This window comes from Notolabrus celidotus, chromosome 15 (genome assembly GCF_009762535.1).
Source record: "Notolabrus celidotus isolate fNotCel1 chromosome 15, fNotCel1.pri, whole genome shotgun sequence".
Classification (NCBI taxonomy): Eukaryota; Metazoa; Chordata; class Actinopteri; order Labriformes; family Labridae; genus Notolabrus; species Notolabrus celidotus.
Genome location: NC_048286.1, coordinates 32,137,844 through 32,159,396, shown reverse-complemented (window position 1 = coordinate 32,159,396; position 21,553 = coordinate 32,137,844). Strand labels below are relative to the sequence as shown.

Sequence of the window (21,553 nt, the reverse complement as noted above, 5' to 3'; positions counted from 1 at the left end):
TGAAGATTCAAAGATTCAAAGGTTTTTATTGTCAGTTTTCACTGTATATACGAGACATACAGGAAAAACGAGATGCTGTTTCTCTCTTCCAGCTTTTAAATATCTAAAATTTAAATATAAAATATAATAAAATACAGTTTCATAAAAACAGCCTATGTAGCCTATGAAAGGTGCATTATAAATAAAGTTGAGTTGAGTCGTCAGCATTGCACTATTGTCTCATTATGTAAAAATGAACACAATCTGTTAACTAATAATAACATGGTATATTATGTATTTTATATCACATTAGTAACACAGCATGTGTTTCTGTAACAGTCTTCATGAACCTCCTGAACAGGCGGTGGAGGACTAACCCTGCAGTCTCTGTTGTGTGCGAACTGCCGTTAAATAAGGAGAAGAAGAAGAACGCCCATTTTGCTCTCCCACTCTGACCACCGACGTGATTTAAAATCTCCCACACAGAAGAGGACAAAAAGCTGCAATGGACGGGTAAATGAGTCACTATTATAACCGTTTAGTTAGGGTTACTCTTTTCACAGCTGTGTATCAGACACTTTGTGAATGCAGGATATCCTTTATGTTAGCTTAGCTGCGAAGGTTGGTGCTGGATATTACAAAGAACATGACGTTAGACAGCTAACAACAGACCGGGAGGGGGAGGGGGGTTAGTGTGGTTCGGCTAACAGGAACGCGTACAGTAATGATAGAACATGACTTTAATGAACATTTAATTCATCATGGAGGAGTTTTACTGACTGCACAGGCTGAAAACAGCCTTTAATGGTTGTTCCGGTTTAGCCGCTGTTAGCTAACCTAACGGTCGAATGTGTGTTCCATGTCCAGTCAGTGTGCGCGTGCGCGTGATGAAGCCGTCAGCATGGCACGCGCACCTGTCATTCTGAAGGTTCTATTGTCTTGAGGAGGGACATGCTAACACCTAGCTAACACTTGCTGTCCAGAGGAGGGACATGCTAACACCTTGCTAACATCTGATGTACAGTCATGGCCAAAAGATTTGAGAATGACACAAATATTACATTTTCACAAAGTCTGCTGTTTCAGTTTTTATAATGGCAATTTGCATATACTCCAGAATGTTATGAGGAGTGATCAGCTCAACTGCAATTAATTGCAAAGTCCCTCTTTGCCTTGAAAATGAACTTTATCACCAAAAACACATTTCCACTGCATTTCAGCCCTGCAACAAAAGGACCAGCTAACATCATTTCAATGACCCACAGGTGTCACACACATTAACACAGGTGTGGGTGTTGATGAGGACAAGGCTGGCGATCAATCTGTCATGATTGAGTGACTGGACACTTTAAAAGGAAGAGGGTGCATGACACCATTGTTCCTCATCTGTTAGCCATGGTTACCTGCAAGGAAACACGTGCAGCCATCATTGCATTGCACAAAAAGGGCCTAACAGGGAAGTTTATAGCAGCGACTAAGATTGCACCTCAGTCAACCGTCTATCGAATTATCAAGGACTTCAAGGAGAGCGGTTCAATTGTTGCCAAACAGGCTCCAGGGCGCCCAAGAAAGTCCAGCAAGCACCAGGACCGTCTCCTGAAGGTGTTACAGCTGCAGGATCGGGCCACCACCAGTGCAGGGCTTGCTCAGGAATGGCAGCAGGCAGGTGTGAGTGCATCTGCACGCACAGTGAGGCGAAGACTTTTGGAGGAAGGCCTGGTGTCAAGGAGGGCAGCAAAGAAGCCACTTCTCTCCAGTAAAAACATCAGGAACAGACTGATATTCTGCAGAAGGTACAGGGACTGGACTGCTGAGGACTGGGGTAAAGTCATTTTCTCTGGTGAATCCCCTTTCCGATTGTTTGGGGCATCTGGAGGAAGGCTTGTTCGGAGAAGACGAGGTGAGCGCTACCATCAGTCCTGTCTCTTGCCAACAGTGAAGCATCCTGAGACCATTCATGTGTGGGGTTTCTTTTCGGTCAAGGGAGTGGGCCCTCTCACAATCTTGCCTAAAAACACAGCCATGAATAAAGAATGGTACCAGAACGTCCTCCGAGAGCAACTTCTCCCAACCATCCAAGGGCAGTTTGGTGATGAAGAATGCCTTTTCCAGCATGATGGAGCACCTTGCCATAAAGCAAAAGTCATAACAAAATGGCTCGGGGAACAAAACATTAAGATTTTGGGCCCTTGGCCAGGAAACTCCCCAGATCTTAATCCCATTGAGAGCTTGTGGTCAATCCTCAAGAGGCGGGTGGACAATCAAAAACCCACAAATTCTGACAAACTCCAAGCATTGATTATGCAAGAATGGACTGCCATCAGTCAGGATTTGGTCCAGAAGTTGATTGACAGCATGCCAGGGAGAATTGCAGAGGTCTTGAAAAAGAAGGGTCAACACTGCAAATATTGACTTATTACATGAATTCTGTGTAATTCTCAATAAAAGCTTTTGATACTTATGAAATGCTTCTAATTGTATTTCATTATACCATAGAAACATCTGACAAAAACACCTAAAAACCCTGAAGCAGCAGACTTTGTGAAAATGTAATATTTGTGTCATTCTCAAAACTTTTGGCCATGACTATACAGAGGAGGGACATGCTAACACCTGCTGTACAGAGGAGGGACATGCTAACACCTAGCTAACACCTGCTTTACAGAGGAGGGACATGCTAACACCTGCTTTACAGAGGAGGAGGGTTAATGTAGGGCTGCAGTGCACCATGAAAGCTATAGATTAACACTTAAAGGCACTACGAGGAGTTTTTAACTGGCTGAGAAACAGACTGAAACTGATACTGATGCCTCTTTATGACCTTCAAAAGCAAACAAGACCATCCACAACAACACTGATACCTTCTCTGTTGTCATTTTTAATGTCTGAAACTGCTCTGAGGGGGTAGGTGTCAGAACAGATGATTGACATCTCGCTTTAGAAACACCCTTTTTTGGCTGTTTTCATTGCAAATAATCACATTGTAAGATAAGTGTAAATGTTAAAAGACAACAGGGTGAGGTCATTGTCTGAAGACACTTATTTTGCATGTACAGGACAAGAGATAAGAGGTATCACTTTGTCCACAAGGGGGCGCCAGAATCGATACAAGCTAAAAGTTCCTCACTGCAGCTTTAAACAGATACAATGGATCTGAAATCGCACTGTAAGGAGAAATTTGCAATTTCATTAAGATAAAGGCAGGTTAGCCTCCATAACGGTGTTATTGTGTGAAGCCATCTTCGGACGAAACAATGTGGATACATTATCAAAATAAATAAATAAACATTATTACTGTCTGTGTCTGTTAATGATGGCTTTTTAGGCCGTTAAAAAGCCATCATTAACAGACACATTGGAGTCATGAATAGTTTCAGATCTACACTACCAGTCAAAAGTTTGGACACACCTTCTCATCCAATGTTTGTTTTTATGTTGATTATTTTAAACACTGTAGATTAATACTGAAGGCATCTGAACTATGAAAGAACATATATGGAATTATTTAATTAACAAAAAAAGTGTTAAACAAAGTAGAATATGTTTTATATTTTAGATTCTGTAAAGTAGCCCCCTTTTTCCTTCATGACAGCTTTGCACACTCTTGGTATTCTCTCAGTCTGCTTCATGAAGTGGTCTCCTGGAATGGTTTCTAATGAACATGAGCCTTGTCAAGAGTTCATTTGTAGAATGACTTGCCTTCTTAATGTGTTTGAGACCATCAGTTGTGTTGTTCAGAGGTAGGGTTAGTACACAATGGATAGACCTATTTGACTACTGTTGTAATCCAGATTATGGCAAAACCAGATTGTTTCATAGTTTTGATGTCTTCAGTATTAATCTACAATGTTGAAAATAATTCAACTAGATAAAAAACATTGAATGAGAAGGTGTGTCCAAACTTGTGACTCATACTGTACGTTTCTACACACAGTCACTAAGTTAAGTAATTAAAGTAGGCCTAAAATATTCACTCTCCATCAGTAACACACCTTTAACAGTTTAAACTGTATTATTTTATTTATTTAGAAAATGCAAATACTTGTTTTTCTGTATTATTTTGTATTTTTTATTAATATTTTTCTGTATTGTCTTCATTGGCAGTGATGTTGCAGTTGGTGTGAAGGTAAGCAGTTTTACCTTTTACTGTTTCTATCTGTACACTTATGTTTACTATGTCCTCCTGGTTGTGTCTACAAGTCAAAGCATGTAGTTCTTCATGATTGCAGTTCTACAGTAAAAGCTATTTGTATATTCTTAGTCTGCTACCAGAGTAGTGAGCTTCACAGGATATCAGTTTATCTAATTGCATTACTGGTCAGGGAACCAAATAAAGATTTTACAGTGTGCTTAGTACTTCTATGTATTCTTCTTTATTATTTTTTATCTAATTTGATTAAGAAGGAAATCTCTCTCTCTGTTTTGTCTTCCAGAGAGGCTCAGATGAGCTCAACATGTTCGGAAGCAGCCCCAATTCACTGAGCGGTACGGTCACTCTTGTGTTGAACTAAATCTTTATACTTTTTTTTTTTCCAAGTTGAATTGTGATGATCTTAATATTTGTGTGTGTCCATGTTTAGCAAACGGCAGTGACAGTAAGAAACAGCGTCTGGAGGAATCCGCTCCCTCCAGAGTTCTTCACATCAGGAAACTTCCCAATGAAGTGTCAGAGACTGAAGTCATCGCTCTCGGGCTGCCTTTTGGAAAGGTTACCAACATACTGATGTTAAAGGGGAAAAATCAGGTAAACCTAAACTATGTTCTGTATCTATACTCGGGGTTAAGAACTAAACATAGACATTTTTAAGAGCCTTAATTTGAAAAACATAGGGAACCCTTGTAGACAGTGACTCGTTCTGCAGGTTGTCATTCTTCTAAAACACATGAACTCTTCTATTTTAAGGCGTTCCTGGAGTTGGGCACAGAGGAAGCAGCGATCACCATGGTGAACTACTACACAGCTGTCACACCACAGGTCTGAAACCACCAGTATCCATTCATTCATGTAACACTGACTCACCTTCGTCTTTTAGATTGAAGTGCTCATAACTGAACGGATCTTTCTTTAGGTCAGAAACGCTCCTGTCTTCATCCAGTACTCCAACCATAAGGAACTAAAAACAGACTCTGCTCTCAACCAGGTATGCAACAGGCTCAACAATCCAACCTAATCAATGTTCATGTCCAAACTTTAATACCCTTCCTCATGAGGTATCCATGCTGTCTTCTGTCCACCTAGAGAGCCCAGGCGGTGCTGCAGGCAGTGTCAGCAGTGCAGGATGGAAGCTCTCCATCCTCTGACCCGGGAGTTCTGGACCTTGCTCCGCCCCCCAGCCCGGTCCTGCGAATTATCATTGACAATATGTTTTATCCAGTGACACTAGATGTGCTACAACAGGTAAAACCTCAAACACACATTTGAGATTAACAGTTCATCCCCAGAGTTAGCTTTTAGTTATTTTGTTAAACATGAAGAACATCCCTAAAAACTAAAGAAAACAGATCTTCAGACTTTAGATGATAATCACAACTGGCAGACAGTTTTTATGGGAATCTGTTGTATTTAAGGCCAACACTTCTGCTTCCCTTTGAGTCTTTTACAGTCTGATGAGCAACTTGAAACTAGAATGGGGTTTGAGCTGAGAAAACACATGTATGTCTGGAATTTGAGCTGCACTCATCTTTCGATTTGAGCTTACACTGATTCACTGATTGGCTGGTTCTGGGATTTTGTTATGTCTGATATATCCCAGATCTTTGTTTAAGCTCCACACAGACTATATTCTGCATAGATCCAATGCACATACAGAATTCTCAGGTTGATATTACTCAGATGAAGCTTGGTCATGTTCCTGATTTTCTTTGTCCTTCTTCCAGATCTTCAGTAAATTCGGGACGGTCATGAAGATCATAACCTTCACCAAGAACAACCAGTTTCAGGCTCTCCTGCAATTCAGCGACCCTGTCAATGCACAGCAAGCTAAGCTGGTAGGATCACACGTCTGATATGAGTTTGTAAGCATGTAGCCATCACAGCTTCTCTGAGGCTCTGATGATGGGTCTCTGGATTAGACTGAGAGATACCTGGTTAGCTACTGTTGTCTGTAGATATTACAGCAAACCCTTGACTTATTTTCTTGATTGACAAGGTGGCATTAGAGACCTACATTGACCTATATTACTGTTCTATAAAAAGTGTTTTTGATTTTCTTTTGGCTCCCCCAATAGAAAATCAACAACACTTTTATAGAACAGAAAGAGACTTAAACATTTTTGTCAGGATTACAATAGATCTTTTAATAGATGTGACAAAGTTCAAGCCATAAATGAAGCCTTAATAAAACCCTGTTGTGATTTTCCCCTCCAGTCTCTGGATGGACAGAACATCTATAATTCATGCTGTACGCTGCGGATAGACTTCAGTAAACTGGTCAACCTCAACGTCAAGTATAACAATGACAAGAGTCGAGATTACACCAGACCTGACCTTCCTACTGGAGACGGAGAGTCAGCCAACAAGGATCACTCCCTATTAGGTAAACACACCTCTTTCTTCATCATACTGTCCTCAGACAGCAAAGATAATTCTGTGGAAAAGTGCTTGCTTGTCAATAACTTCAGGTAACAAAGTGCTAGTTCATGTGGTGTTTGTAGGCTCAGCTCCCTCTTCACCATGGCAGGTTATCATCATGACAGTCAGCATCACTGATAATGTTGCACCAGTCTGCTTTGTGAGTGTTCTGTGGTGTGAATTGAGTTGCCGTTGTCTTGTAGGTACCCCATCTGGAGCTCTTGCTTCCTACTCTAGTGGAGGAGGCTACTCATCTTCTCTCTCCCTCTCCCAGGGTGGAGGTACCAATCCTTTCTATTTTTCTTCTTGTGTTTTGAATGTTGTCATGTCTTGTTTGTTCATGGACTACAGGCTTTCTCTTATTTGCCTCTTGGCTGGATGAGACAGCAGCTAAACTTACAGCCGATGATAACTTCATGTGAACTTGTTTGTCATGCAAGATTCCTTAAAATTGATCAAAAGGAGCAAACACAGTCCAGATTGTCCTGTGACTGCTCAAAAAAAGCCCCTCCAAAAACAAGAAAATAAAAATTATTTCCCAAAAAATCTACCAATAGAACAAGTGACAATTTTCTTGGTAAGATTTCTTAAAATAAGACGTAATATTTAGAAAACTGTGATCTTAAAATTAGCAGGGAAAACTTATTTTAACAATATTTTCCCAGTATTTTAAAGCTTAGTGTCTCAGAATAAGACAGGAATGATAAAAATTAGTATTTTTTCACTCCAAAAAAATATTTCTGCACTAATACATTTCATGTCAACTTCTTCATTTGAGATATATTCACCTTAATCTGAGTTGTATTATAGCAGCACTTCTCTAGGTTTAAGACCATCTTGTACTTGAAATAAAATTACAAAGTTGAATTGTCTCATGTTGAGATATAATGTCTTCTCATAGTGAGCTGGATATACTAATATTCAGTCATGTTGTTTTTTAGGATAAGCCAGCTCTGCTCTAAAGGAGGTGTTTCATTGTGTGCATGGAGTTTGAGGAGGAATATTTTTATCTGATTTAGAAGAAACAGAGTCTGAAAACTGAAACCCACCCTTAAAAACAACAACTTCTCTTTCTTTCTTTCTTTCTTTCTTTCTTTCTTTCTTTCTTTCTTTCTTTCTTTCTTTCTTTCTTTCTTTCTTTCTTTCTTTCTTTCTTTCTTTCTTTCTTTCTTTCTTTCTTTCTTTCTTTCTTTCTTTCTCCTTTCTTTCTTTCTTTCTTTCTTTCTTTCTTTCTTTCTTTTATCAATGGATCTGTTTTCTGATAGATTCTCCAATAAAAGTCATTTCCTTAAATCAAGTAAAGGGTTTGTCTTAAATCAAGATTATCCGTCTTCTACAAATAAGATCTCAGCTTGAAAAATGTCTGAAATGTTAAATAAACCTTGTTTCTTCTAAATTAAAACTCAAAACAAGATCATTTCAAGATTGTTTGACTGAACAAGATATTTAAGATGTCTTAAAACAAGTCCCTCTATCTTGCTCAAATGTTACTTGTTAAGTAAATTTATCTTAAATCAAGTGGAAGAAGACATTTAGACTAAAAATGAGACAGTTTCACTTAGTAAGATTTTGAGTTTTTGCAGTGCAGCGTGCACGCTTTTATGTCTAAGAGCCTTTAGTGATAAATGTCATTTTATGTTATCTTAACATTCTACAGTTTTAATAATCCTACATGTGTGACTCTGACTTGTTTAACCCCCGGTGTTGTGTTTCTCTAGGAGGAGCCATCAGTCCACTGAGTGCCGCAGCAGCAGCGGCGGCGGCTGCAGGCCGTGTTGCTCTGTCTGGCTCTGGAGTCTCAGGCGTCCTGTTGGCATCCAACCTGAATGAGGAGGTACGCAAACTCTAACCTTAGCTGTGAATGATTCTGTGTCATTTTTCTTTACAACTCCTGCTTCAAAGACTCTTGAGTTGACAGTAGAGTGAATTTTTGTATCGGTGAGTGATTGTATTGTGCTGCTTATATTCAGTGCAGCTTCCCACTGGACTGTGAGGTTTAATGTGTCAAACATGACCTCGCAATAATGTGTCCAAATTTTAGAGCTCTGAAATATTTGTGCTGCAGTTATTCCTCCACTCATACATTTATTTATTCGTTCTTTTATGTAACGTAAACGGCGGGGGAATCTTTATGTTTCAGAAAATCCACTCAGGACAAGTATTTGGCTGCGTACAACTTCTCCTTAGAGCTTTAACAAACGTCCTGATGGGACACAGAAAGCAGAAGAATCACCTTGTCGTCATTTTCATTTTGTTTGAAGGACTCATTCAGAGGTTAATTACTGTAACAGACGAAACCCGGAGCAGCTCTTTGTAATCGTCCTTAAGAACGCAGACTTGTTTAGTCATCAAACTTGCGAGTTCTCCTTTCTGTAGCATGAATGTGAGTGTGTGTGTGCATGTGTTTGTGTCTGTTTCATGCTTAGATTCTCCTGAACTGAACTCTTTATATGAAGTATCCCAGGTTGTTGTACATGTGACCTTCCTTTGAGCACATCACGTCTCTCAGAGATCATTCAGGTTCTGTTGTGTTGAAGCCGTGTGGTCTTTCTCTTAACTGAACATCTATACTTTAATCTCACCGTTCTGTTACTTCTGATTGTAAATGTGTGCCTTCTGTACTCTGTCATCTGGATTTCTATATCTCCAGTATCTGTTGATCAGTTCCACCTCTATTAGACTCCTTCTCTCTCTGTGTGTCTGTTTTTCTGCTGGAGCGGTGGTTTTCACACTTCAGTCTTATAAAACAGCTTTATCTTGGCTGCTTAGTAGAAACACTGTGTTCTCCATGTTGACTGATCATCCTCTACACACTGCAGAGTTCACTACACACACTCTAGTGTCTACTGTTGGTAGGTAGCAGCTCAGTGTGATGAGGCTGTCGCACATATTTTAAGCTTTAAATCCAGGAAATCTTATTTTATAGACTAACATCAGGAGAGTCGTCCTGTCATGATCATGTGGTACCCTGACCCCGCCCCCTGGTGGCGCTAGGGATGGGCACCTTTCACATTTGAACCGATACGGTACCGATACCCGGTACCTGGGAATCGGTACTGGTACCCAACGGTACCAATTTTCGGTACTTTTATGTGTGTTTATGTGGTAATAAATGTTAATTTGTTTGATAATAAAATCTAAAAAAAGTTTAATTTAACATATTTATTTAATTTAACATGAAATGAACAGAAACAGGATTATATAGGTGATTAGATATATTAGCTGACACGTGCTCGTGGTGTTTAATTGCTCTTTCGGGAGTTTATCAATGAACACAAGTGAACGCCTGCGGACGGGGAATAGTCAGTTCTCCGTCTCTTTATTATAACAGGACACACAACTTACTTGTTGGGCATTCACCCACACAGGAACGGTTATAAACAGGGCAGGTAGTCAGAGCGAGAGAGTCTGTCTCAACTTAATCCTCCTACAGCTCTGCCTCGTGGTGAGTGTGCGCGCCCGTCAGCTGCAGGCTCCGTTTGGCGCGCTCAGAGAGCAGGGAGCAGAGACGTCCACCCAATCAGTCTCTTTCTTTATTACAGGGCGAAATTATGGAAAATCGCCCACTCTTCCACTCCCTCGGAGTTACAAGGATGCGTTTAGGTACCAAAACATGGTACCGTTTGATTTTATGCGAATTGGTACTCAGTAGTCCCAACAAAATTCGGTCGGTAACTATAAAAGTACCAAATTCGGTACCCATCCCTCGGTGGCGTTGCAAAAGACCTTAAACAAAGACAAACATTTCCCTGTACTGTTCTAGTTTGCTGAAGTTGTTTTTGAATGGAGGGCCCAATGTAAACTTTTAGGATCCAAAATTCATGCTTTTCCAAAGCGTGCAAAGAGTGAAGCTGAAACATGAAAAACATCACACTAAAATTCACTCTTTCATTTGGTAAATAGACCACGCATTTTCAAATCTAAGATAATGATGATATAATGATAATAATGTAAGATATGATTCTTCCTCTTTGTAAAACATATGTCAAACTAAGCCTGAGTTCAGCGATTGGACTGGGTTATTAATATATCAGTCCCTCCAGGAAGTTGCAATTTCTTGATCGCAACTATCAACGTAAATTCAACCAATCAGCGCGATTTTTGCGCGGCCTTGCAATTTTACACAATCACCACAACTTTCCCTCAAATTTGACCAATTACCTTAATCTCAGCCCCTCTAGGTCATCTAGGTCAACGTAAGTCCTCACTTGATCGGCACTTTTCAAAACACGCACGGTGAACGGGTGAAGAGAGGGGACAGCAGGCAGGACGAGTGACCATGACAACGTTGTTATTTATAGATACTAGAGTTATTATCTGAGGGGCTCAGTGTTAGCTTGATCACCTACCTGCAGCAGGTGTGCTTTATGAACCAGCTCTCCTCACCTCCATGCATCTGTCTCATCTTCATTGAGGATTTTTACCCCCCGGTGTGCGTTAGTGACAAAGACACAACCGGGGGACGTCTGTTTAAGAAGCTCTGCGTCTACAGCTTGATTTATTCCCGTTTGGTGAAACATCAGACACATTCAGTAAGTGTTGATCAACTCCTTGTTGAAAGATGCAGATGCATTTCAGAGTGCCGTGATCTGACTGTCTGTCCAGTGCGCCTGTCACTGCAGGTGCATTCAAGGACCGTCGTAAATGTGCAATACAGCCCTTTCATGGCATTTTGCTGTGAATCAAGAGAATCAAAATAGAGTCACAGTGGCCACATCAAGAATGTTTTCTAAAAACAACTGTATTATAATTTAGCGTATTTACTTGCCCCTGAGATGTTATTGGGGGGAAAAAAGCATTAAAAAAATTGCAACTTTCACCCACAATTTTTTCAAAAAGCTGTTGCAAAATCAGGCTTTTTGGGCCGCAACAATCACAAAAAACAACATGAAATCCTGGAGGGACTGATATATAAAGACACACGTGGTACGAGCAGTGTTGGACGTCCTGCTGCATCAGAAGAAATATGTCAAACTCTCATGTGTTTCAATTCTGTGCTAGTTATTCTAACTGAAGGTTTCTGATTTTAGCACTAAAGTTAAGTTTCATTGTTTTTACACGTCCTTTTTGCATGCCCACGCCCGTCATAGACCCGTTTTCAGCTCCTGTGAAATCTTACGGGCCACCTCCTTCAGGGTTCTGCCCTCGAGCTAATCCGAATCTCCTGCCACTCTTTCTTTCTCGTTCTTTTCTTTCCTTTTTGCTTTATTCCTAAGATTAATTATTCTTACCTTCTTTCAACGCTTTCTTTCCCTCACTGATAAATACATCCAGCATTGTGTGTGTAGGCGAGTGTGTGTGCGTGTATGTCGGTGTGTGTGTGTGTGTGTGTGTGTGTGTGTGTGTGTTTGGGATGGAAATAGCAATCATTCAGACACCTTTGATGTTCCACTGATGCTCTGTTTACTGACCTCTGCTTTGGTTTTTGTCCTCCTCTTTTCCTTTCTCCCTTTCCAAACTCCTGCCCTCCCTGCTCTCTCCCTGAACACTTAATGTTTGGTTCTGTCTCTTGATTGGCCATACTTCTTTAATGCTCTACACCTCTCTGAAACCCCTCCCCCTCTCATTGATGCTTATCTGGATTTCTTTCACTTACTTTTTCATTTTTAACCTGGTTTTAACCTGACTTGTGGTTTGCAATTCTGACCCCCCTTCCACACCCCCAATGCCCTTCAATGTTTGCTCCACCCCACATCATCATGGAAACCACCATCTCCCCCCTCGTCCAATGCTGGGCGGTCTGATCTCTACCTGCGTCTCTCCTCTTCCTACTCCTCTGCTCCTCCTCTTCCTGTCCTCTGCTCTGCGGTCTCTCTCTCTAAAGATGGTCACGCCTCAAAGTCTCTTTACCCTCTTCGGTATGTTCAACCTCTACTATTCTATCTGTAAATCTCTCTCTGTTAATCCAATTTTGTTCACTCTTGTAAGTGATGCCGAGGAAACGCCTCTCCTCTGTATCTTTCTGTCTCTCCACCACCCCATCCCCCCCACTCCCCTCAGAGTCAAATCTACTGTTTCCTGCACTGAAAGAAAGGAAAGTGATTCTGAAAGGTTGTTCGTTTGGTCAGCTTATCTCTGAACTGATGAGAACAGAAGTCATGACTGTGTCTAAACTCTGTATTACGTAAGTGAAAACAAGATGAACCACAGGATATTGGACCTTCTTTCTTTGGGTTCCTCTTAGTTTGGCCACTAGCTTGTGATCATGGTCTGGATAAGAGTGTTTCCATACAGTACATATAACTGTGTACTCTAGAAGAACCTGAGAGTCTATGATCTGACGGTTTATCACTGCCAGTTAGACGATAAAAGTGTACGGTCCAAAGTTAAAGTCAGCTGAGTATCAAATTAACTTTTTACTGTGACTTAATAATGAAGCACTTATTAAAACAACAACATAATTTGAAGCCCAAAAATAATAAGTTTGGAAGACTTCTCCTTCATTAGTCAAACTTATCAGCTGAAGCCTCCTGAGGGTTTTGGACAGAAGAAGCACTTTGGGTTTTGACTGCTATTACTTCTGTTAAAGGAATCTTTCTATGGCCAGCATGAGGGATGTATATGACCTGTTTCATGTTGGTATGGGTTCCTTATTCTTGTGACAATGCAGATGCAGAAAATTGTGAATGTATAATTATTTTATTACAACTAAAAAAAAAAATAATAATTTTCAGGTGTAGGGCTGGGCGATAATTCAATAACGATGATTATTGATGATATGTTTTTTCTCAATATAAATATAACAAATGTTCTATAAAAATTAGATATATTCAAACCAGTAATTACAACCCCCAACTACTGGAAAGGGAGGGGGTGCTAATGAGCCTTCAACGCTAGTTGCCACTAGGGGTGGGTACGAATACTCGAGTACCCGAGTACTCGCCATTGACCCCATTATTCGAGTAGCATTTTGTTACTCGCGCACTTTGCACCATAACTTGAACTCATACAGCTTAACATGTGTGACCATGTGCTTTTTGTTTTCGCCTAGCTGAATATACTAGGTAGGAAAATTATCAACGGGATACAACAAAGACAGAACCGTCTGCGACACCTGCAACATGTCAGTTAAAAAAAAAAGTACTTCAAAAAAAACGATGAAGTTGATGTGCAGTGCAAGATATGTGGCGTTAAACTTGCATGAGTAATCGAGTACAAGGATTACTCTAAATTCCCATCCCTAGTTGCCACCCAACATTAGACAGAAGAAGAAATTGAATAGAAAAGAAAACTAAATCCAGATACAAGCTAACAAACTGTCTGCTTTCTTCAACTTTCATTGAGGACCAAAAATCTACCTTTAAATTTAAATGAAACAATGATTTGATATTTATCGTTATAATTATCGATATCTACTGATATGAAATATTTTATCGTGATAACATCATTTTCAGTCTCGCCCAGCTCTAGTCTGATGAAGGTTTAGTTCAAATTGAAGCAAAATGTTGGTGTTAAAGAGAAGTGTACACTGCCTGGAGTTCCCACACCTTGAAGCTAAAGTAGGGAGTTTAGTTTTGTGTCATGGGGCTGTTAAAGCCTTTAAATGGCTCTAAGTAAACCTTCAATTTCTCCTTTATTTGTCTTAACACAGCTGTATTTATAAAGACAAAAACAAAAGTTAATTACACAAAATAGTATTCACACACAGGATTCTGTTCTGTGAAGGGACTGTCTCTTGATTATTTTGTAGTAAAATAGTGTGTTTTCACTTAAAAGCATCCTCCAGTCTTAAAAATGAAGCTAATGCTGAAGTGCTAAAAGCTGCAGTTCATCAAGTGTCCACTAGAGGCTGGCTGCAGAAACACCAGAAACCACATACACACCCATTCAAAGAAGCTGATCTTTACAGCAGAAATAAACATGCTTACAGCCTGGTACAAACACAGTGTTCAGCTCATTTCTCTCTCAGCACACACTGAATTGATGATTTTTTTAAAGCTTAGTTTAGAAGTTGTTAAGATTACTAGTTTTGCATGATTAGAGGCACAGCTGACTTGACTGACAGGCGGGAACACTGTAGCTGTTAGGGAAGAAGCTAAAGAGCCCACCTCAACTTCACGTCTCTGCAAGTTTGGTTGAATCAGCATTTCAATATGGCGACCACAGACAATAGGCTTCAAAACTCTGCTTCAGAAACAGAGTATAGTCCACATATTATACAGTACATGTTCCGGATATAACTCAATGTGATAGTCAACTTCTCTCTTCATCATGTACCCGTATCAGTCTTTGCTGCTCCGTGTCTCTTAAAGGATTTTGTAAAATGTGTCTTTTTTTTTTCCTGCTCTGTTAATTTCTGATTTTCCTCTTTCATCACAATCTTCAACTTGGATCATGGTACTATGTTTACAGGGACATTGTGTGTCTGCTCTCTCTCTCTGGTTGACAGTCACAACATAAAGGCTTCTTGGTTATTATAAAGTGGGAGTCAAATATAAAGATTCCATCTTCTCCTCTCATTGGCCTTTCTAGCACTAACTTTATTCCTTCCATCCTTTACACCTCTCCTTCTTTTATCTTTGTGTGCTCCATCTCTCCTGCTCTGTCTGAAATACCCTCCTCCTCCTCTTCTTCTTCGACTTCACCCTGCTCTCTCTCTCTCCTGCTCTCTCTTGGTCTGCCTCTCCTGCTCTCTTTCTCATTCTCTTCCTGCCTTCAGGAGTCTATGGTGATGTCCAGAGGGTGAAGATCCTGTACAACAAAAAGGACAGTGCTCTGATTCAGCTGTCTGATGGCAACCAGGCTCAGCTAGGTACGTTACATGTGATGTACATGTACTGCACATATATGTAAATCAGCTGTACTGATCATAATATTTATATTATACATAATTTATGTTTGTATAATCTGATTAAGATCTAAAGGTTGTCTTATGATCCATGTGATGAAATCAGGACATTCAGAGATCTTTTAAATGACTCATTTCCTGTATTTCTCTTCCCTCCCCTGCAGCGATGAGTCATCTGAACGGCCAGAAGGTGTTCGGTAAAGTCATGAGAGTGACCCTGTCCAAACATCAGACTGTGGCTTTGCCCAGAGAGGGACTGGATGACCAGTTACTGACTAAAGGTAAGAGGTTATCTGATCCTGGGTGGACGTTTTCACAATAACTGAGAAGTAGTTCTTGATGCATTCACTTGTGAGATCACCTGCTGCTCCATTCATTCAGAAAGGTCAAAGTAGCTCGTCATAGATCCATTACAACTCCTCCAGAAAGTACCGTGATATAAAGGGTTTGTAAAGTTTGTAGATCTCTCACATCAGTCGCAGCAGAGACTCAAAATATCTGCAGAGATCTCCCTCAAATGTCTGAAAACAAATGTGGTTTAGGATTTCACACCCATCACTGTGTCCTGTATGAAGCAGTAGGTTTGTGTTCCTTACATCACAGATGACTGAAGCATTGGTATATCTTTCTTTATAACACCTTACTACATGAGCTGCTGTCTAATTTACGGTAACCTTCTCTCTCATGGAGACATCCTGTACCTCATTCCTCAGACTCACTCTGTCCGTGGTCTAAGTGCTTTTGATGTTCTTGTTCCCTCATCCTGGTCTGAGCTAGGAGGTCACCTGAAACTGGATTATTTTATTAGTTTGGGGGATTTTAAAATGTGATATGCTCAAAATGAAGGCCTTTTGCATCTCTAGATTAACTTTATGAAGTCTGATGAATCCTCTTAAAGATTTCAGAGATTGAAAATGACCAAAATGAGGATATTCAGAACTAAGCAGACTTCTGTAGACCACGCCTCATATCTTCTTCAGTTTAGTGGCTTAAGGCTACAGTTAGCCAGAACTAGTGCATCGTGTTCTTGACCCAGACTAGTTTTTTTCAGATTCTAAACTCACTCTTTACAGTTTGTCCTGCCCGGGTTTCTCTATGTTTCTTGAGCTGTCTGGACTCGATCGAAGCCAAACTATAACGTGTCAAAGCAGCTCTGATAGTAACTTAAAATGTGTTATGCATATTTTATCATTTAGGAACTTTCACCCAAAGTGAACACAAGAATGTAAATATTGTGTTTCTTTCTGACAGATTTTTCTGGCTCACCTCTTCATCGTTTTAAGAAACCAGGGTCCAAAAACTTCCAGAACATCTTCCCGCCCTCTGCGACTCTTCACCTCTCCAATGTCCGGTACTAGAACTTACTCTAATTATCAAATTCTGAGGAGTTAAATGATTGTAGCGATGCTTTGGTTTTAATCTGTGCTGTTTGTCTTCATTTGCAGAGACGGTGTTGGTGAAGAGGATCTACGTCTTCTGTTCTCTAACGGCGGAGGAACTGTCAAGGCCTTCAAGTTTTTCCAGTACGTAGCGCTGTAACATTCAGCTCTTGATTTACCCTCCACTCTTTACTTTATTACCATTATAAATGTTAATACACCCAAAACATGCAGCTTTAAATCGTATTTCCAGGGAACTTTTCAGAGGTGTCCTTAAAGACCTAAAAGAACCTTACAAAGAGCCACAGGATGTGGTTTAGAAAGTCTTCCCTGGAAAAAAAGCATCATCATTAGGGGTCAACCAATTATCAGCCTGGCCGATATTTGTCATTTCACATTTAATCTTTATCAGCGTTTTATTTTACAGATCGCAATTAAAATTCATTCATTAAAAGTGACTCTGTTGGCTCCGCTGAAGATCTGACCCTCCCACTAGATCACTCTCCACTCTGTCTCACTTAATGTCCCATCAACAACTGCTGCAAACTTTAGTGAGCCAGAATTCAGATCACTTGTACAACAGCTTAATACATCACATGAACTGAACCAAACATCTTTCTTACAGTTTAATAAAACACATGAAGAAGAAAACATTAGTTGTTTTTAGAGATGGGACATGTTTTGGTATCAGGAACTGCCCATCTAAGTACCCCAGCTGTGCACTGCCCCAAAACAAGAACCACCACATTTCAAAGTGGTCTCACACTAAACCGCTCCACTCTTTCTTTTTCAGGGACCGTAAGATGTCTTTGATCCAGATGTCGTCAGTAGAGGAGGCGATACAGGCTCTGATGGAGCTTCACAACTATGACATGGGAGGGAATCACCACCTTAAAGTTTCCTTTTCAAAGTCCACCATTTAACCCACATCCTGACTCCTACATGCTAAATCTATGAGAAGTCCCTACTTTGTGCATTTTAACACTTTTTTTTTAAACCTCCTGTGCACCGTCTCCCCCCCCAAACCCTCCAAATAAATAAGTAGTTGAATATTTATCACAGAAATCTGCTTCAACCTCTAAATTTTAAAATTCAGAGTCATCTTTCAGAATCTAAATGAAGCCTGATACATGTTCTTCAGGAGCAGAAGACTGAGTCCGTGTTCACCTGCAGGGTTTCACTCTGCAGTGTTTTTAAGTTCAGAGTAACTGAGCACATTTTGACGTCACTGTAGTTTTAGTTTTAGTTTTAGTGTCAACACAGCTCACTTTAGACCACAGACATCACTCATGTTAGCCGGCAGAGACACAGACTTACTAAGAGTGTGCTGGTCCAGTCCTCTAAATGACATCCAGATCACCTTTACTGGTTTCAGATAAACCATGTTTCTCCAAGGTACGAGCACACGGGAGAAGTTTGTTGTTAACAATGTGTAAAATCAATCCACACTGTTTTCATCTTCACTTTAAATGATCTCTTTTGAATCGTCAGAACACAACGTTACTGTAAAGGCTTTGAAGCAACAAGTAGAAGATTTCAAAATGTTGCTGGTACAGAATCAGACTCAATCCAGCTTTTCTGGACTGGCTGAAGGTCTTGCTTTTATTTCCACGCTCAGAACAACAGTTTGTATTTTGATGCGAATCATCGACCATCATGGCGTTTAAAGAGAAGTAAACAGTTATTGATTTGTCCGTTTGAATCCCATCCCAGTGTTCAGTACTTCATTGCTGACTTGGTGCAAACACACACACACACACACACACACACACACAGATTGCATGCTGTCAAGGATTCAACATGTGATTCTGGTCTTGGTCTCTGGAGTCCTGAGACCTTTAAGGACCAAAGTTATGTGCCTTTAGCTTGTGGTCTGATCTTTTTTATGCCTGGTGGAAGTGTCACTTTGTTGATCTCATGTTGTAAACCTCTATAAACAAGAAACAGGAAGTCCCTGTGTTAAGTAAACCTGCTCTCCCCAGGTCTCTGTCTAAAAACACAAGTATTAGAACACCGGGTCTCTTCATCCAGTCTTTGTTTTCACTCATCTGTGGTTCTCGTTTGAAGCTGTGAGGTTTTTCCTTTCAGGAGATTGTTGTGATTTTTCTACCTGAGCTGATTTCATATGTGGTAAGATTTCATAGTAGCCCAAAATTCAATGTGTCTTTTCTACCGATGAGCCGTGGGGAGATGATGTTTGTGAGTTGGAGCCAGGTTCAGGCCTCGGGGCTCGTCTATATCTTTACCTGTCAATAAAGTTCTCTCATTCTACTCACTTCTATCTCTCAGCTCTCTCTTCTTTCTCTCACAGCTGCTCGGTCTGTGTTTCTGCAGAGACATAAAGTGAACTGAATGTTCACAGACATGTTTACTCACAGGTGAGCACAAGGGGAAGAGTACCATGGATCTGTTGTATTAGTTTCTGTATTTAAAGCTCCTGTGAGGAGTTTTTGAGTGGTCATGAAATGGACTGAAATGAACAGTGATGAGAGTAGTTTCTGCAGTAAATATTCTTAATGAATGAAATAGTTGACTGTTAGTTGAAAGCAAAAGGAGATAACATAATTTACACATGTACAGGACCAAATAAGCAAGATCACTTAGTCCACAGGGGGGCGCCAAAGTCAACACAAACAGAAAGTTCCTCACAGGAGCTTTAAGATGCATATCTTACATCCTCCTCATGCTCCCGGCTGTTGAATCTTCTTTTCTTCCCTCTGACAAAAACAAAAAAAAATCTTACTAAATGTTGCCTGAAAGAATCCTCCCCACAAGTTTTAGAGATATGGAAGGAGATACACTTCACATATGTGCGTCTTCAGGTACATTATGTTGAAATGCATCATTAAAGGTGACATATCACGCTTTTTTCATCAATATATTTTGGTCTAAGAGGTCCCCAAAACATGTCTTTAAAGTTTATGCTCAAAAAAACACTGAAATCAGATTTTGGTCTGCCTGAAAAACCCTCTTCTTCAGCCCTCCTCAGAACACTCTGTTTTCTCTCTGACCACGCCCCCTCAGGAAGTGGATGTGCCCTCGGCTCTCCGGCACATTGATCTAATGTTTACATGTTGGCTGAATATACACGGCTGCTCAGAGATCACGTTACTTCAACCCTCTGAATCTGATCCAGAATCTGATCCTGATGGAGAGGCGCCTGCAGCAGGACCTTTCTGAAGGATTGGTCACAGATTTAGTGTTTCTTGTTGTTTTATTTGTCAGTATGTCGACATGTGTCTTGGTACACAGCTACGAACATGTAGCTATGTGGCTATGCTAACTAGCGCTAGCACTTATCCATGGTAAATAAAAATCATCCACTAGATCTTCAAATCTGCAGACGTGGGGAGTAAAACTGACCTCTACCAGAAAGACAGCAGGATCTTTCTGAAGGATTGGTCACAGATTTAGTGTTTCTTGTTGTTTTATTTGTCAGTATGTCGACGTGTGTCTTTGTACACAGCTACGAACATGTAGCTATGTGGCTATGCTAACTAGCTAGCACTTATCCATGATAAATAAAAATCATCCACTATATCTTCAAATCTGCAGACGTGGGGAGTAAAACCGACCTTTGTGTTTATTAAGACAGCCTACAACTAGCATGCCTCCCTCCTAAGCTCCTTGTTAGCACACATGTGTGCAGGGAATGAAAAACGGAGGAGGGATTCCATATTATTTTATGGGCTATGGGCTGAACAAGCTCCGAGCTCTGACTCCGTGACAGACCGGATATTGTTGTTACGTAACAAAAACACGGAAGTCTGAAACGGCTGGTTTCACACACATTTACAGAAAGGTGGAGAAATCAGAACAGGGGCAGAATGGATTCTTTTCATTCTCAAGGGGTTTGTAGACAGGGACACATATTTCAGGTAGAGAACCATTAAAAAGTCGATTTTGCATGATATGTCACCTTTAAGAACTCTCACAGAGTCAAGGAAATATAAGTGATGACTTTATTTATGTGGCACTTTTCAAACACAAGTTACTAAATGCATAACCAAAAATATTAAAGCCACAAGCGGCGATGAACGGGCCCTCGCACAACCACCGCCTGATGTGCTGCACTTTTTGAGGCCTAGGCTGAAACTGTGAGTATACTCGTGCAGTCAACATCATACTGTACATTGCAGTACTGCTTGTCACCAGTAGGTGGTCTTGTGACTTCAGTTATGTTCTGAAGGATTGTTCATTGCAGACCATTATAGATGGAGCCGTGATCACAAGCATGGTAAAAGCAGGATCTGACATTAAATATCGCTTGTGTCAATAAGGTATAGGTGAATATTTGCATACAGACGCAATCAGCCTGAGACATTTATCATACATGGAAGTTTTGGTCTTGCTCCAACATTGTATGTGAGAGATATTCTCTCTTTCAATATATTTATTCTTAAATAGAGAATGTGAGAGATATTAAGGTTTAAATATACTAAAGGATTTGGCACAGTGCCAAAAAAAGTGAAAACCCTGATTACTCACAAGATTTTGTGGGCGTGTGTGTCTACTACAGAATGTGCGTGGTCTAGACTTGATCCACGCCTTTATCACATCCAGACTCGACTACTGTAATAGCATCTTCTACAGCCTTCCTTCAGAACAACTCAACAAACTACAATATATCCAGAACTCTGCTCACCCACACCCGCTCCCGTGACCACATCACCCCTGTCCTCCAAAACCTCCCCTGGCTCCCCATCAAACAGCGCTTACATTTTAAAATCCTCCTCCATAACCAGACCCCCTCTTACCTCACCAACCTGCTCCACCACCACACCCCCTCCCGTAACCTCAGATCCTCCAACGCCCACCTCCTCTCCCTACCACCTG

The 21,553-nt window shown here is 40.5% G+C and overlaps 1 protein-coding gene across 1 annotated transcript; it reads left to right on the top strand.

Annotated features, from left to right (window-relative positions):
* Nucleotides 1–360: 360 nt before the first annotated feature.
* On the top strand, nt 361–18,992 carry LOC117827286 (polypyrimidine tract-binding protein 2-like). Its single transcript, XM_034703821.1, has 17 exons — nt 361–492; nt 4,084–4,105; nt 4,413–4,464; nt 4,560–4,723; nt 4,883–4,954; nt 5,049–5,120; nt 5,219–5,377; nt 5,857–5,967; nt 6,347–6,515; nt 6,754–6,831; nt 8,269–8,384; nt 12,375–12,408; nt 15,210–15,302; nt 15,503–15,619; nt 16,590–16,689; nt 16,784–16,861; nt 17,511–18,992. Exons 1-17 carry the CDS (start codon nt 485–487, stop codon nt 17,638–17,640), a joined length of 1,575 nt encoding a protein of 524 aa, XP_034559712.1. The 5' UTR covers nt 361–484; the 3' UTR covers nt 17,641–18,992.
* The last annotated feature ends 2,561 nt before the right edge of the window (nt 18,993–21,553 follow it).